The sequence below is a fragment of the Schistocerca serialis genome, chromosome 9, assembly GCF_023864345.2.
Source record: "Schistocerca serialis cubense isolate TAMUIC-IGC-003099 chromosome 9, iqSchSeri2.2, whole genome shotgun sequence".
In the NCBI taxonomy this organism is placed as follows: Eukaryota; Metazoa; Arthropoda; class Insecta; order Orthoptera; family Acrididae; genus Schistocerca; species Schistocerca serialis.
The window spans coordinates 277,190,272-277,206,424 of record NC_064646.1 but is presented as its reverse complement, the minus strand read 5'-3'; the positions used below and the strand labels follow the sequence as shown (position 1 = coordinate 277,206,424).

The 16,153-nt window shown below is 41.8% G+C and overlaps 1 protein-coding gene across 1 annotated transcript in view; it reads left to right on the top strand.

Annotated features, from left to right (window-relative positions):
• The window catches only part of LOC126419258 (synaptic vesicle 2-related protein), a 108,294-nt gene extending 92,359 nt beyond the window's left edge, over positions 1-15,935 (top strand). Inside the window, exons 10-13 of the mRNA XM_050086414.1 lie at positions 3,398-3,509; positions 3,744-3,828; positions 6,330-6,419; positions 13,926-15,935. Of these exons, the coding sequence (XP_049942371.1) occupies positions 3,398-3,509; positions 3,744-3,828; positions 6,330-6,419; positions 13,926-14,078 (440 nt within the window). The 3' untranslated portion in view covers positions 14,079-15,935. The remainder of the gene's footprint in view (positions 1-3,397; positions 3,510-3,743; positions 3,829-6,329; positions 6,420-13,925) is intronic.
• Positions 15,936-16,153: the final 218 nt, after the last annotated feature.

The following is a 16,153-nucleotide window of genomic DNA, read 5'->3' as shown; positions in this document are numbered from 1 at the left end:
CCAGTACTTTGATAAGAGGGGTTGCTGTAAAAGATTCCTACAAAGTGAGGTCATCAAGTCGTGCATTACTCCAGCGAAATGTGGCCTAGCACTTTCGTTAAGAAGGAAGACTCCCTTCGTCAGCGTTCCATAGTGTTTGTTCTTTATGGTTCTGTGAAGTTTGTTGAGGGCCTCACAGAAGTTTCTTGAGTTCCTCACATTGTTGTACATAGTCAGTTGTTTCTCCTCTAGGCAAGAATTCGACAAGCAGAACCCCTTTACTGCCCCAGAAAATGGTTGCCATAACTTCTTGATCTGATTACTGAGATTTGAATTTTTTTGATGAAGGGGAATGAGTGTGACGCCACTGCATTGGTTGTCACTTGTTTTGGGGGGCATGAATGGTAAACTCATGTCTCGTCCTCTGTCACTGTGAAATCGAGAAAACTCTCTCCATCACTCGCAAAATGATTAAGAAACTCCTGTAGCTTTGACTGTTGATTTTGTGATCTGCATTAAGCATCTTCAGAACCCACTGTACACAACTTGCAATATCTTAGTCGATCGCTCAAATTTTCATGAACAATGGTTCAAGAAACTTCAGATACAGTTTGTATAGGTCATCAATGGTTACATGGCAATCAGAAGAAATATGCTCTTCAAGATTTTGCACCAGTTAATCAGTCACCACATACAGGCATTCACTTCTCTCTTCATCATGAATTTCTGTTCTTGTGAAAGTGAAAATCCATATACGTTTGTCACATGACGCTGTCACATAACCACCTCTTCATACAACGATATGACTTTGCAATAATTCAAAGCCATGTTTATACCCTTGGCATTCAGCTAGTGCATCACAGCACACACTTCACACTTAGTGGGATACGGAATGAGAGCACTTATCTGTAACTGGTACCACAATAAGCATCACCATCAGCATAAGTATTTGTTTCAGTGTTGCTACCATACACAAACATGGTACTAACCATGGGAAACTTAATTCCATGGTAGAGCTGTAGGCCTTACAACTTTACTTTCTGGATATCGTTCATACTACACTGAAGAGCCAAAGAAACTGGTACACCTGCCTAATACTGTGTAGGGACCCTGCGAGCACACAGAAGTCCTGCAACATGACATGGCATGGACTTGACTAATGTCTGAAGTAGTGTTGGAGGGAATTGACACCATGAAGCCTGCAGGGCTGTCCATAAATCTGTAAGAATACGAGGAGTTGGAGCTCTCTTCTGAACAGCACACTGCAAGGCATTACAGATATGTTCAGTAATGTTCATGTCTGGGGACTTTGGTGGCCAGCAGAAGTGTTTAAACTCAGATGAGTGTTCCTGGAGCCACCCTGTAGCAATTCTGAATGTGTGGGGTGCCTCATTGTCCTGCTTGAATTGCCCAAGTCCGTCGGAACACACAATGGACATGAATGGGAGCATGTGATCAGACAGGATGCTCACGTACATGTCACCTGTCAGTCATATCTAGAAGTAACAGGGGTCCAATATCACTCCAACTGCACATGCCACACGCCATTACAGAGCCTCCACCTGCTTGAACAGTCCCCTGCTGACATCCAGGGTCCATGGATTCATGAGGTTGTCTTTATACCCCTACATGTCTATCCGCTCACTACAATTTGAAACGAGACTTGTCCAACCAAGCAACATGTTTCCAGGTGTCAGCATTCCAATGTCAGTGTTGATGAGGCCAGGCAAGGAGTAAAGCTTTGTGTCATGCAGTCATCAAGGGTACTACAGTGGGCTTTCAGCTCCGAAAGTCCGTACCGATGACGTTTCATTGAATGGTTTGCATGCTGACACTTGTTGGTGGTCCAACATTGAAATCTACAGCAATTTGTGGAAGGATTGCACTTCTGTCACATTGAACAATTCTCTTCAGTTGTTGTTGGTCCTGTTCTTGTGGGATCTTATTCCGGCTGCAGCAATGGTGCAGATTTGATGTTTTACTGGATTCCTGATATTCACGGTTTACTTGTGAAATGGTCATGTGGGAAATCCCCACTTTATTGCTATCTCAGAGATGCTGTGTCCAATCCCTCGTGCACTGAATATAACACCATGTTCAGACTCGCTTAAATCTTGATGCCCTGCCATTGTAGCAGTAGTAATTGATCTAACGACTGTGCCACACGTTTGTCATATAAAGGGATTGCTGACTGCAGTGCCATAATCTGCCTGTTTACATATCTCTGTATTTGAATATGCATGCCTATACCAGTTTCTTTGGCACTTCAGTGTTAAAAACTTCATTCATATGACTTGTAAACACAAGTTGACCTTGATAATTTTTCTATTTTAGATATATCAGCTATCTGCCAATATGCATTTAGCTGCACAGTCTGTGAATGTGAATTTTTATGTGTAAAGTATCAGCATTATTTTGATAGTGTGATTAGTCAGATTTATCAAAACAAAAATTAATTAAATGAAACATTAGGTCATGTTATACTGAGAGAAACACACAAAAAGCTGCATTTCATAAAATATTTTGGCTGCACAGGGTAAAGAATAAATTATTTCAACTTCACTGCCATTTATGTGTGATATCTCATTTCAGGTTTGGCCAAGAATTCTGCGCAGTTAAAATTGTCCTTACTGTCTTATAAGACTCCTACCAGTTTAGTCTCAGTGCCTGTTACTTCAGTAAGGGGAAAATGTTTCTTCAAACAGCTAACACTGATTAAATATTAACAAACATAATTTTATTCATTTTCAGACAAAAGCCTTATAAGCATTCACAAACTATTCTGGTATAGCATTAAAAAAAACTTTTCCAAAATGTACAGCTCATATTTCCGTGCTAAAGTGATCGAAAAAATCCTCTTGTCTAGCAGGAACAGAGGTCAGGCAGTACCCAGCACCATTTTGACAAAATGCTATATCTGGTGTGTCCTTACTCGGCTATTTTATTTATGCTGAGTGCTTGCTCTATATTAACAGTGCTACAGTTCCAAAAGATAATATTTATTAAAAAAATTGTCTTTAACGTAGGATGTTCACACATTGTGTTCTGTTTAGAAAAGACTCATTTAAAGATATTTCTAATAAGGACTATTTTGAATCGAACAACTCTCATAATAGCATGGGTTTGAATTACTCAGAACTGTTTTTCATTGAATAACTCACTTAATAGCAAAGGTTTGGATTACTTGGATATTAGACCAAAATGTGTCTTTGCATTTAGTTATGACAAATATTGTATATAGTGGTTCAGTTGTTCTGTTGTGCATGCACTCATGTCTCCAAACACCCTCCTCCTCCACACTTGCGCACCCTCCCCTCTCCTTCCACCCCCCCCCCCCCCCCACACACACACACACACTTATGTAGATTTACATGTGAACTAGAAATTTTATCTAAAAACGCATTTATCTTCTTCTCAGGTATATTTGCCACTATATTTGTTATTGAAAGGTTCGGTCGAAGGAACACAATGGCTGTGCAGTTCGTGATTTTCACCATCTGTATTTGCTTCCTCTTTATTTGTACAAGCAAGTGAGTAATATTTTTAGTGTCACTAATATTATGCTTTTGCTGTTTTATTCATTACTGGCTGATCGCATAGTGTAGTCCAGATAATTCATTCTCTGAATGTAAAAAAAATCAGGAAACCTTTGGTTTGAACCTTGACTTCTGTAATAGATTTGATGTTTTTTTCCTTATTAATGGTGTACACAGTCTCTTAAATTTTCCTGCAGACTATAAAATTTTGTGACATCCCAATTACAGCCGAGGTTTCCTGACATCAGTCCTCTTTTTGGCAAGAGGCATCATAGCAGGAGTGTTCCAAGCTGCATATGTGTATACACCAGAGGTAAGAAACATGTGAGGAGACCTCAATATTGATTATTTCATGTTGTTGATTGTTTATGGACGTAAATGTTATATGAAGCAGCAGCACTTAATAGTTAAATTTTTATAATCAAAATTGGTTTATGTTGTTGACATAAGCATATCTGAGCTGTCAGTTATTGTGGCTAATGATTTAGAAGAAAAGTTATTAGGATATACTGTAATGCAGGTAACTATCAATTACTTCCATGCTGGCAACTACTAAGCCATATGGTACATTGGCTAAGATACTGCAGGTGACTGCACAGTAACACCAGTTCAGCTCCACATCCAGCTACCCAGATTTAAGTTTTCTGTGATTTACCGAGCTGGAAGACAAATGATGGGCTGATTCCTTTGCAAAGGACAAAGCCAATATTCTTTCTGTGTCCAGCTTGTGCTCCTCCCTGATGACCTCATTGTAAAAGGTTGTTTAACTCCATATATCCTTCCTTCCTTTGCTTGTAAAGTATAACATTTTCAAATATTTTTCCAACATGGTGCTTGGATTTCTATTAAAGAAATGTACATATTGACAGGCATTTACTACATGTCATGAATAATGTTCATTTCTCTCTCTCTCTCTCTCTCTCTCTCTCTCTCTCTCTCTCTATCTCTATCTCTCTTTCTCTCCCTACCCCCCTCCCTCATTCCCCCCTCTCCCCTCCTCTCTCACCTCCACTCTCTCGCCCCCCTCTCTGTTTCTCACCCCTCCACTCTCCCCTCCACTCTCCCCTCCACTCTCTCCCCTCCACTCTCCCCTCCACTCTCTCCCCTCCACTCTCTCGCCCCCCTCTCTCTTTCTTGCCCCCCTCTCTCTTTCTCGCCTCCCTCTCTCTTTCTCGCCCCCCTCTCTCTTTCTAACCCCCGTCTCTCTTTTTCACTTCCCTCTCTCTCGCTCCCCCTCTCTCTCGCTCCCCCCCTCTCTCTCGCTCCCCCCCTCTCTCTCGCTCCCCCCTCTCTCTTCCTCTCTCCCCACCCCTCTCCCCTCCCCTCCCCACCCCCTCCCCTATCTCCTCTGTCTAAATCGCCCCCTCTCCCTCCCTCCCTCCCTCCCTCCTCTCCTCTCCTATACCCTATCCTACCCCCTCTCCTTCCCCCTTTCAATCACACCCTCTCCCCTTCCCTCTCCCCCTATCTCCCCCCTCTCCCCCTATCTCCCCACCTCTCCCCCTATCTCCCCACCTCTCCCCCTATCTCCCCCCTCTCTCCCCACCTCTCCCCCTATCTCCCCACCTCTCCCCCTATCTCCCCACCTCTCCCCCTATCTCCCCACCTCTCCCCCTATCTCCCCACCTCTCTCACCCCTCCCTATATCCCCCCTCTCTCACCCCTCCCTATATCCCCCTAACTCCCCCCTCTCTCACCTCCCCCTCTCACCACCCCCTCTCACCTCCTCTACCCCCTCTCATCCCCTCTCTCACACCCTCTCTCTCCCTCCCCTCCCTCTCCCCCCCTCCACTCCCCCTCTCCTCCTCCCCCTCTCCCCCTCCCCCACTCCCCCTCCCCCACTCCCCCTCCCTTCCGCATCTCCCCACCCCTCCCCACCTCCCCCTCCCCAACCGCCTCCCCCTCCCCAACCCGACTCCCCCTCACCAACCTGCCCCCCTCCCCTCCCCAACCCGTCTCCCCCTCCCGTCTCCCCCTCCCCTCCCCGTCTCCCCTCCCCTCCCCATCTCCCCCTCCCCTCCCCGTTGCCCCCTCCCCTCCCTTCTCCCCCTCCCCCTCCCCTTCCCCCCTCCCCAACTCCCCCTCCCCTTCCCCTATCCCCGTCCCGCTCTCCCCCCTCTCGCTCTCCCCCCTCCTGCTTGTCCCCCTCCTGCTCTCTCCCCCTCTCGCTCTCCCCCCTCCCGCCCTCCCCCTCACGCTCGCCCCTCCTGCCCTCCCCCCTCCCACTCTACCCCCTCCCACTCTCCACCCTCCCGACCCCTCCCCCTCCCGACCCCTCCCCTTCCCGCCCCCTCCTCCTCCCGGCCCCTCCCCCTCCCACCCCCTCCCACTCCTGCCCTCTCCCCTTCCCACTCTCCCAACTGCTCTCTCTCCCTCGCCCCACTGTCTCCGTCGCCACTCCCTCGCACGCATGCGCGCGTTTGTGTGTGTGTGTGTGTGTGTGTGTGTGTGTGTGTGTGTGTGTGTGTCTGTGTCTGTGTAGGGGGCACTTTGTTTGTTCTGCATCTGCATTGTGGTCTCATTGTGTTGAATTGGATTGCTTGCTAGATTTTCACCAGTTTTTATAGAATGCAGTATAAATGGGAATGAACAGTCTTTCTCCTTCCCTTTCACCCCACTCTCCTCCACGCTGACACTGGTAATTTAATAGTGCTTAATTTGTTTGTCTGATAGTTGCATCAGTTGTCCCTCTTGGGAAATACATTAACTTCATATGAAAATAATATTTTATTTTGTAAACTTCCTATAGTCATTAAAAATGTTTTTATGTACATTCCTATTGTTAATTATAACAATATATATATCTTTTCAAAGGTGTATCCAACCCCTCTCCGAGCTGTTGGTGTAGGTACCTGCAGTGCCATGGCAAGATTAGGGGCAATGGTTACACCATATGTAGCCCAGGTCAGTAATTCAATGTTAAAGCAAGTAACTCTATCAAATTAACATTTCTTTCCTCAATAGAGTGTACATTGTGAAACTTCATGCTAGGTGAAGAGTGCGCAAGCACTGTCTTATACTGGGGAAACTGTTCCTGTACTCATCTGTCAGCAGTCAGATGTGTTTAAAATATGAAGATGTTAGATTTTTCGCTTTGATCTTGTAGTATCCACTCTTACTTAATATGTTATATCTAACTAACACAATGAATGGAGTGAGTGAATGAATGAATGAATATGCAGCTTTATTGTGGTATATTGTCCCTTAACTCGGACTATGAATCAACATAAAACTGCAAACACAGTTGTATCAACATACACCACTTCTACAGTGTCATTACTACTGCTGAGTATAAGGGAATCACTCATAAAAATAAGTAGTTCAATGTAGCACAGCATAACTTCTACTTTCTATTAAAAAATGAAATTTTTGTGGAACCAGTAATTATTTCAGTGTTTGGAACTGTGACCATTGATGATTCAACCATATCAAGTCCTCTGTATCCTTACATTAATGGTAATTACTGTAGAAGTGGAATAATGCCAGTACTAATGATTAAAGGGACTTTGCCATCCCTGGTCAGTAATAAATGGCTTGCTGCAGAACTTCTCTGCACCTAAGAGTTTTGCCTACTGAACTTGCCCAGAGCTATATATAAATTATGCACGTATTAGGCAGTGAAAAATTCAGAATGTAATAACAATAGGGTAGATTGCAATAGTAGCAATCTACCATTTCATATTGTTAATTGTGTATTAGTGCTTCTTATCTGTGGATATATAGAAGGTAGTATATTGACTGACTCACTCACTCATTCACTCACTCATCATTGCCAAACCCAAATTGCTAAGTATAGGAACCTGAAATTTGGAAGAGGTGTAGATCTTATACTGTAGGTGTCATTTAAAAAGGGTTTTGAAATTCTGCTTCTGTGGGGACAAAATAGGGGATGAAGGTTTTTTTTCAAAATGTCACTATTAAGGTAACTATGAAGCTGGACCTATGAAAATAGGTATTTGGTTTGTGGGTCAGAAATAAATAAATACTTGAAACTTCCTGGCAGATTAAAACTGTGTGCCGGACCGAGACTCGAACTCAGAACTCCCAAGTTTGAGTCTTGGTCCAGCACACAGTTTTAATCTGCCAGGAAGTTTCATATCAGCGCACACTCCGCTGTAGAGTGAAAATTTAATTCTAGAAATAAATACTTGTTTTAGTATTTTTGGAAATTTAACCCCTATGGGGGTGAAATAGTGGGTGAAAGTTATTTAAAAAAAAGTAAATCATTATTAAAGGACTACTAAAGTATTTTTAAAGCTACCTCTATGAACATTGATATTTGACTTCTTGGTCACAAATAAAAAATATATTTCATTACAAAAACATTTTTAACACTAAATCTACACTCCTGGAAATTGAAATAAGAACACCGTGAATTCATTGTCCCAGGAAGGGGAAACTTTATTGACACATTCCTGGGGTCAGATACATCACATGATCACACTGACAGAACCACAGGCACATAGACACAGGCAACAGAGCATGCACAATGTCGGCACTAGTACAGTGTATATCCACCTTTCGCAGCAATGCAGGCTGCTATTCTCCCATGGAGACGATCGTAGAGATGCTGGATGTAGTCCTGTGGAACGGCTTGCCATGCCATTTCCACCTGGCGCCTCAGTTGGACCAGCGTTCGTGCTGGACGTGCAGACTGCGTGAGACGACGCTTCATCCAGTCCCAAACATGCTCAATGGGGGACAGATCCGGAGATCTTGCTGGCCAGGGTAGTTGACTTACACCTTCTAGAGCACGTTGGGTGGCACGGGATACATGCGGACGTGCATTGTCCTGTTGGAACAGCAAGTTCCCTTGCCGGTCTAGGAATGGTAGAACGATGGGTTCGATGACGGTTTGGATATACCGTGCACTATTCAGTGCCCCCTCGACGATCACCAGTGGTGTACGGCCAGTGTAGGAGATCGCTCCCCACACCATGATGCCGGGTGTTGGCCCTGTGTGCCTCGGTCGTATGCAGTCCTGATTGTGGCGCTCACCTGCACGGTGCCAAACACGCATACGACCATCATTGGCACCAAGGCAGAAGCGACTCTCATCGCTGAAGACGACACGTCTCCATTCGTCCCTCCATTCACGCCTGTCGCGACACCACTGGAGGTGGGCTGCACGATGTTGGGGCGTGAGCGGAAGACGGCCTAACGGTGTGCGGGACCATAGCCCAGCTTCATGGAGACGGTTGCGAATGGTGCTCGCCGATACCCCAGGAGCAACAGTGTCCCTAATTTGCTGGGAAATGGCGGTGCGGTCCCCTACGGCACTGCGTAGGATCCTACGGTCTTGGCGTGCATCCGTGCGTCGCTGCGGTCCGGTCCCAGGTCGACGGGCACGTGCACCTTCCGCCGCCCACTGGCGACAACATCGATGTACTGTGGAGACCTCACGCCTCACGTGTTGAGCAATTCGGCGGTACGTCCACCCGGCCTCCCGCATGCCCACTATACGCCCTCGCTCAAAGTCCGTCAACTGCACATACGGTTCACGTCCACGCTGTCGCGGCATGCTACCAGTGTTAAAGACTGCGATGGAGCTCCGTATGCCACGGCAAACTGGCTGACACTGACGGCGGCGGTGCACAAATGCTGCGCAGCTAGCGCCATTCGGCGGCCAACACCGCGGTTCCTGGTGTGTCCGCTGTGCCGTGCATGTGATCACTGCTTGTACAGCCCTCTCGCAGTGTCCGGAGCAAGTATGGTGGGTCTGACACACCGGTGTCAATGTGTTCTTTTTTCCATTTCCAGGAGTGTATGAAAATTTGGATTTGGCTCTCAGTTAGAAATGAAAAAGAAACTGCAGTTCATTGTTTTTTGAAATTCAACCTGTAAGGGGGTAAATTATGACCAGACTGATTAACTGACTCATCATCGCTCAGCTCAAACTGTTAAGGATAGAAACTTGAAATTTGGATTGGGTGTGTATTTTGCACTGTAGACATAGGTTAAGAAGGGATTGTTCAAAATTCCACTCTAAGGGTGTGAAATATGGGATGAAAAGCTTTTTGAAAATATGATGCTGTTAATGGAATTTTGAAGCTGGAACTATGAAAATTAGTGTTTGGTTTCTCAGTCAGAAATAAAAAAAATACATGTCTCAGCATTTTTAGAAATGCAACCACTAATGGAGTAAAATGATGGGTGATTTTTTTTAAAAAATTAAATCATTATTAAATAACTACTGAAGCATTTTTAAAGCTACACCTATGAAAATTGGTATTTGATTTGTCGGTTATATATTAAAAAAGTTTCAGTTGTTTTGAAAATTCCATCCCCTTAGGGAGTGAAATAGGAGGAAAAGTTTTATGAAATTACTTCATTATGAAAGTGTTCTCAAAGCTAAATATATGAAAATTTGTATTTGGCTTCTTTGTTAGAAATAAAAGAAACATGTTTTTCACTGTTTTTGGAAGTACAACCTCTAAGGCAGCAAATCAGGGGTTGAAAAGTTATGAGAAAATATTTCATTATATTAAAAAGATTTAAAACTAAATCTATAAATATTGAGATTTCACTTCTCAGTCAGATATAAAGAAATGTGTGTTGTGGAGTGAAAGACCTATGGAAGTGTCAGCTTGATTAACAAAAACCTTGGATTCTAGATATCAGATTCACTTTTTGTCCTTAATTAGTGTGAAAAGTTTAGGTGGTGTTGCAGTTATTGAACAACATAAAAATACAGTTAAAGAAAAACAAAAACACACTTCGCAGACCGTACTGCCCATGCGAGTGAAGCAACGAGCACTAAGCTAGTATACAGTAATTGTACACAAATCCACTTTCTGCCACTAGCACAATGATTATTTTATATTGTTTATGACAATCTACAGCATTTTCCATAATTTGTGAGAAAAGTTTCTTCATTTCAAACTAATATTTCTGTTTATTTTCATAGCTTTCTTTCTTTGGACCTACAAAAAATAAAATAGGCAGAGTATTGGGCAGACATGGTATTCAGTCGATTTGCTGACATCTAAGAAAATTAGAGAAATACTTTGTCCTGTAAAAGACAATCTTGGTCTTTATGTTTCTGGAATTTATAAAATTCCTTATGAATGTGGTAGCAGGTACATTGGTCGGTCTGTACAAACAATGTCAGAACACTGCGCAGAGCACTGACACAGTATTAATACTACATCTACATGATTACTCTGCAATTCACATGTAAGTGCTTGGCAGAAGGTTCATAGAATCACTTTGAGACTGTTTCTCTTTTGTTTCATCCTTGAATAGCCTGTGAGAAAAACAAACACATAAATTGTTCCATGAGAGCTCCGATTTCTCTTATTTATCACAATTGTCTTTTCTCCCTATGTAGGTGGGAATTAAAAAAAAAAAAAAAAGATGGCTTGGCGTTTGGAGGAAAAAGTTGGTGATTGTAATTCCATGAAAAGATCTCTCTACAATGGAAAAACACTCTCGTTTCAGTGATAGTCACCACGACTTGTGTGTTATATTCATGACACTCTCCTCTATTTTGTGAAAGTAAGAAATGAGTTGTCCTTCTTTGAAGTTTTTCAGTGTCCTCAAGTCTTTTCTAATTGGTAAGAATACTGTACCATGTAAAAATATTCCAGAAGAGGTGGACAAGCACAGTGGAGGCAGCCTCTGTAGCAGGTTTCTTGCATCTTCCAACTGGTCTGTCAGTAAAACAGTCTTTGGTTGACCTTCCCTACAATATTTTCTTGGGGATGATTGTATTTACATTGTTTGTAATTGTTGAGTTCGTGTGATGCACAGTGAGATTGACAATGAAGTGGGGCTGTAGATTGTGAACGGGTGACAGTACAGAGGAAAGGGAGTATGTTGGGTAGGCAGTGTGGACTGTGCAGTAAGTTAGCAGAGATTGAGGCCAGAAAGATTATAGGCGTAAAGGATGTGTTGCAAGGATAGATCCCATCTGTGTAGTTCAGAAAATGTGATGCTGAAGTGAAGGATCCAGGCAACAAGTGTTATGAAGTAGCCATTGAACTTGAGTGTGTTGTACTCAACAGGATGTTCTGCCACTGGAAGGTCAACTTAACTATCAGCCACAGTTTTGTGGACAGCTGATTGGTGGTCATGTCTACATAAAGTGCTGTGCAGAAATTGCACCAAAGCCGGTATATGACAAGGGTGCTTCCATAGGTGGCCCTGCATCTGACAGGATCAAATAAGTCTGTGATAGGACTAGAGTAGGACATTCTGGGGAGATTGAATTGGACAGGTCTTGCACTTAGGTCTTCTTCAGGGATATGGCCTTTGCAGCAGGGGGTTGGGAGTGGGAGTGGCATAGGACCTAGATGTTGCATAGGTTGAGTAGGCAGTGAGATATCATTTCAGGAGTAATAGAAAGGATTGGTGGTAGAATGTCCCTCATTTTCCGGGATTCGTAACAGATAGTTGAAGTTGTGTTGAAGGATGTAGTTCAGTTTTTCCAGTCTGCAGTGATAAGTGGATGATAAAGAAGGTGCGACTTTTCCTTTTTGGCTGGTTCTGGTGGATGGTGGGAGGATTAGGTGTGTATGAGGATGTGGTGCAGGAAACGTATTTGCTGACTAGTTTTAGGGGGGGGGGGGGGGGGGTTGTCAGCAGATGCCTGTCTGTGAAGGCCTTCAGCATACTGGGCAATGGAATTCTCGACACTGCAGATACAACATCCATGGCTGGTCAGGCTAAATGGGAGTGATTTTTTGAAGTCTGTTACTCATGCTTGTTTTATAGATCTCAAATATAAATTTCAGAATAAGAAAAATTCCAAGTTGTATCTACATTGTCTGTAATTGTTGAGTTCGTGCGATGCACAATGAGATTGACAATGAAGTGGGGCTGTAGATTGTGAAGGGGTGAAGAATGGCAACAACTCATGTATATGTGGTGCATAGGCACATGTAATGAGCCTGAGACTGGACTAGCTTTTGAGGTAGTGTTATTTTTTTGTGTAAGTACATTAGCAATCACACCTGATGACACTGGTGCCCAAATGTGCTGCATGAGGATGCATGTGAGTGAATGTGTGTGTGAAAATATAAGATCAATTTTCTCTAGAGCCATGAATGAACATGTAAATAATGTGGTAACTGGTGTACTTTCTCCCAAAGAACTATTTCAGTGTATGGTGTAAGAATTGACAGTTACAGTATTGTGAAACAGTTCCCTGTGCCCGTGAAACGCCGACTTCAGACAGACAGTCACTTCTGCCTTTATTGTGAACATTTATTCTGACACTCTTCAACATGTAACACCATTGGTGATGCATAACACCTCTATTCATCATATTTGTTCTGTATACAACACCCAGGATAAAATATTCCAGAGGTAAAATAGACCCTTCATTGAGATCTCTGGGCAGGCGCTACTCAGGATGTTGTCATCAGAACATAGGAAATGAGTGACTAAAGAAGGAAATGAGTTTTGCTATTTGGGAAGCAAAATGACTGACAGTAACTGAAGTGGAAAGAATATAAATTGCAGATTTGCAGTGGCAAAAAAATCTTTTTATGAAAAAAAGAAAAATGTTGGTGTATAATGTAGTGAATTTAAGTTTTAGGAAACTTTTTCTGGTAGTATTTGTCTTGTGTGTAGCTTTGTATGATAAATAGTATAAACAAAAAGAGAGTAGAAACTTTTGAAAAATGGGTATTACAAGAGAATGCTGAAGATTAGATACATGGAAACTCTAATAACTCGTACAAAGTGATGTACCCTTCGCCATGTACTTCAGTGGTTTGCAGTGAATAGATGTAGATGGGTAACTAATAAAAAAGTGCTGAATGTAATAGGGAGAAAGGAAATTTATTGTGTAATTCAGTAATGGAGAGAAGTGTGGAGGGTAAAAATTATGATGTGATATCAAGTCTTGACTACAGTAAGCAGATTTAAATGGATGTAGGTTGGAATAGTTATGCAGAGATGATGAGATTTATGCAAGTTAAACTAACATGGAGAGCTGCACCAATCCAATCTTTGAACTGATGAAGAGCAACAATAAACCAATGTAATTTCGGATCAGTCTTTGGCTATAGTAACTTTCATTGCAGAAGAACTTTTGTAAACATTTTACTTCAGGCATCCTGTGATGTGCGTTGTGTCTATTTCTACCAGCAGTAGAAGTGGGCGTTTGAAGGTTCAGACAGTACTCAGGAGAATTTACAGATTGGTCCTGGTTTCTGTAGTGCTGTTATATAGGATGTGCGTACTAAATATATGTATCAGGAGTCAATGAAGCTTTGATGTTATATTTCACTGTGTCAGGTGTCTATTTTGGGTTTCCTAATCTGAATTTAACGTTAACATTAACTTTAGATATGTGTGTTAACTTAAGATATGTGCCAATTTTAATGGTATAAATTGGTGTCTTTGTCTTTATTTTATTTATTTACTTTTATTTGTAAGTCTCCTTTTTTTTTTTTTTTTTAGGTCTTGATGCAGGCATCACTGATACTTGCTACAGCAGTGTATGCAGTGGCAGCCATAATGGCAGCCATTGCTTGTTTTCTACTGCCAGTTGAAACTCAAGGAAAGGAGATGAAGGATGCTGTTGCATCCAGACGAAATCCTTCTCCTCGTTGACACTGCATAGTAATTTAGAGTAATTTGTTAGTTATAGAAGTAGATGAAATTACAAGTCTCATCAAAGATCATGTGATACCGGGAATTGGGAGCCCCATAGAAATGTTATATGGGGTGACACAGTAATTATTGTGTTGCTGCTGTAGTGGCCAAGAAAGACCAAAAATGGGAAGCAGTGGATCATAAACTTGATATTAACATTTCTTTATTATTAAGAGCTTGACAGCATAGTTGATTAAGCATGAGAAAATTATTATATATTACTTATTGATGTGCCTGTTATAGACTAGAGTTCAGAAGTGCTAAAACTGGAATGAGAATTCATTGCAGCTATTTTTTTTTTAATATGTTCAGATTTTGCACATATAGACCAGAAACTGGTATCAGAAACAGTGCTGAACTATGAGTTTATCTCATTTATTTTTTCATGACTTGGTCAGTGACAAAAAAGAACATAAATTACCAGGCGTACAATATTTTACAACAGTAAAATAGGACAAAGGAGCAAAATCTTCTGTCGTAGTGGTGCTAACAATTTTGTGAAGCACCTGACACTCTGCGATTAATGAAAAGCTCATTAAAACTGCAGAATTACATGATGCTTTTTTAAAATTTATGTGTAAAGATCTTGATGTGGCAAGATACTGTAATCATCTCTCCTTCTCATTTGGGTTCACAACAGTTTTGGTAGGATTCCTTATTCTTGTTTTGGCAGGATTCCTTATTCTTGTTTTGGTTAAGGAGATGTTAGGAGAGATATTTTGGGACACTACATTGAAGATGAAAATGAGAGATGTAGACAGTTCATATAAAATTGCCAAGTATTATTTAACAATTTCATTGATTCATAATGATGCTGTGCCAACAACTCATGTTTACCACATTTCAATATTCTTGAAAAAAATTCTTAAATCATCCGTGGGATGTGTCAAGGGCATGTGGCGGCAAAGAAACAAGCATATCATCTTTGAGTTCAGATGAAAAAATGACTTTCACAAGGTGAATTCCGAAAGTCAGCTTGCCTGTTAACATGCCTAACAAAGTTAAAACAGCCATAGACTTTGTATTTTGTTAGGTACACATACCAAAGACTGGATGACCTGTTCTTATTCCACAGTTTCAACAGACTGTGAAAGTACTATGAATGTAATAAACATATTCACCCATCCATGAAGAACTAGATTGGCTGTAACACATCAAAATCATTTTGTGGAAGCCAGAAAGTTGTTGTAATAGATAACAGTTTAATAACAAATGTTTCAAAAAGTATTACTAGATAACCTGTACTGCTGCACCCAAATGTAATCTCACTTCTATTTCTCTGAATTTTAATCATTGTGACATGTGGTAGCTGTCCTCCTTGTCATGTAGTCATGAATTTTTCCAGTATTATGTGTTAGAGTATTACATCATGCACACAACTGAATACTTTACTGATTCATTCAGTTTAACAAATGTTGCATTATAATAGGTAATGTTGAAATTGTGTGTACTCGCTGTACAATAACAATACAGAGCTCTTACCTCAGGGTGTGGAGTGAGATGAGTCATTTCTCAAAAAGTGTCTGAAATAGATTTATTTAATGTTGTGTATAAATATATTTTGTGCATGTTGTTTCTCATGTAAATAATTTCAGTGTAAAACAGTTGCATTTATTAGGTGTATCTTACAGTTGTATAACTGCAGCCATTGCTGAAATGGAAAGAAATAAGCTCAAGGGTTTGCCCTGTATGATTGTAATTCCAGTGAGTATTGTGTTCTGCCATAAGGGTTATGTCTTTGTGATTTGTGATTCTTACAGATGCAGCAAGGCTTTGAGACATATTATGAAATGAAATAAAGTAAAACAGTTAGTAGTCATGATAGTGCCCCCCCCCCCCCCCCCTCTCTCTCTCTCTCTCTCTCTCTCTCTCTCTCTCTGTAGCCAATCTACATCTATTCAGGATGAGTCAGTGTACTGTGTGGGTGAAGAATATGTAGATACTAGTATTGCTTTCTCCTTCATTTATTCCTTTTGCAGTGGTCAGGAATTGTGACTGTTGATGCACTTCCATAAAAGGCTGAATTCAATTGT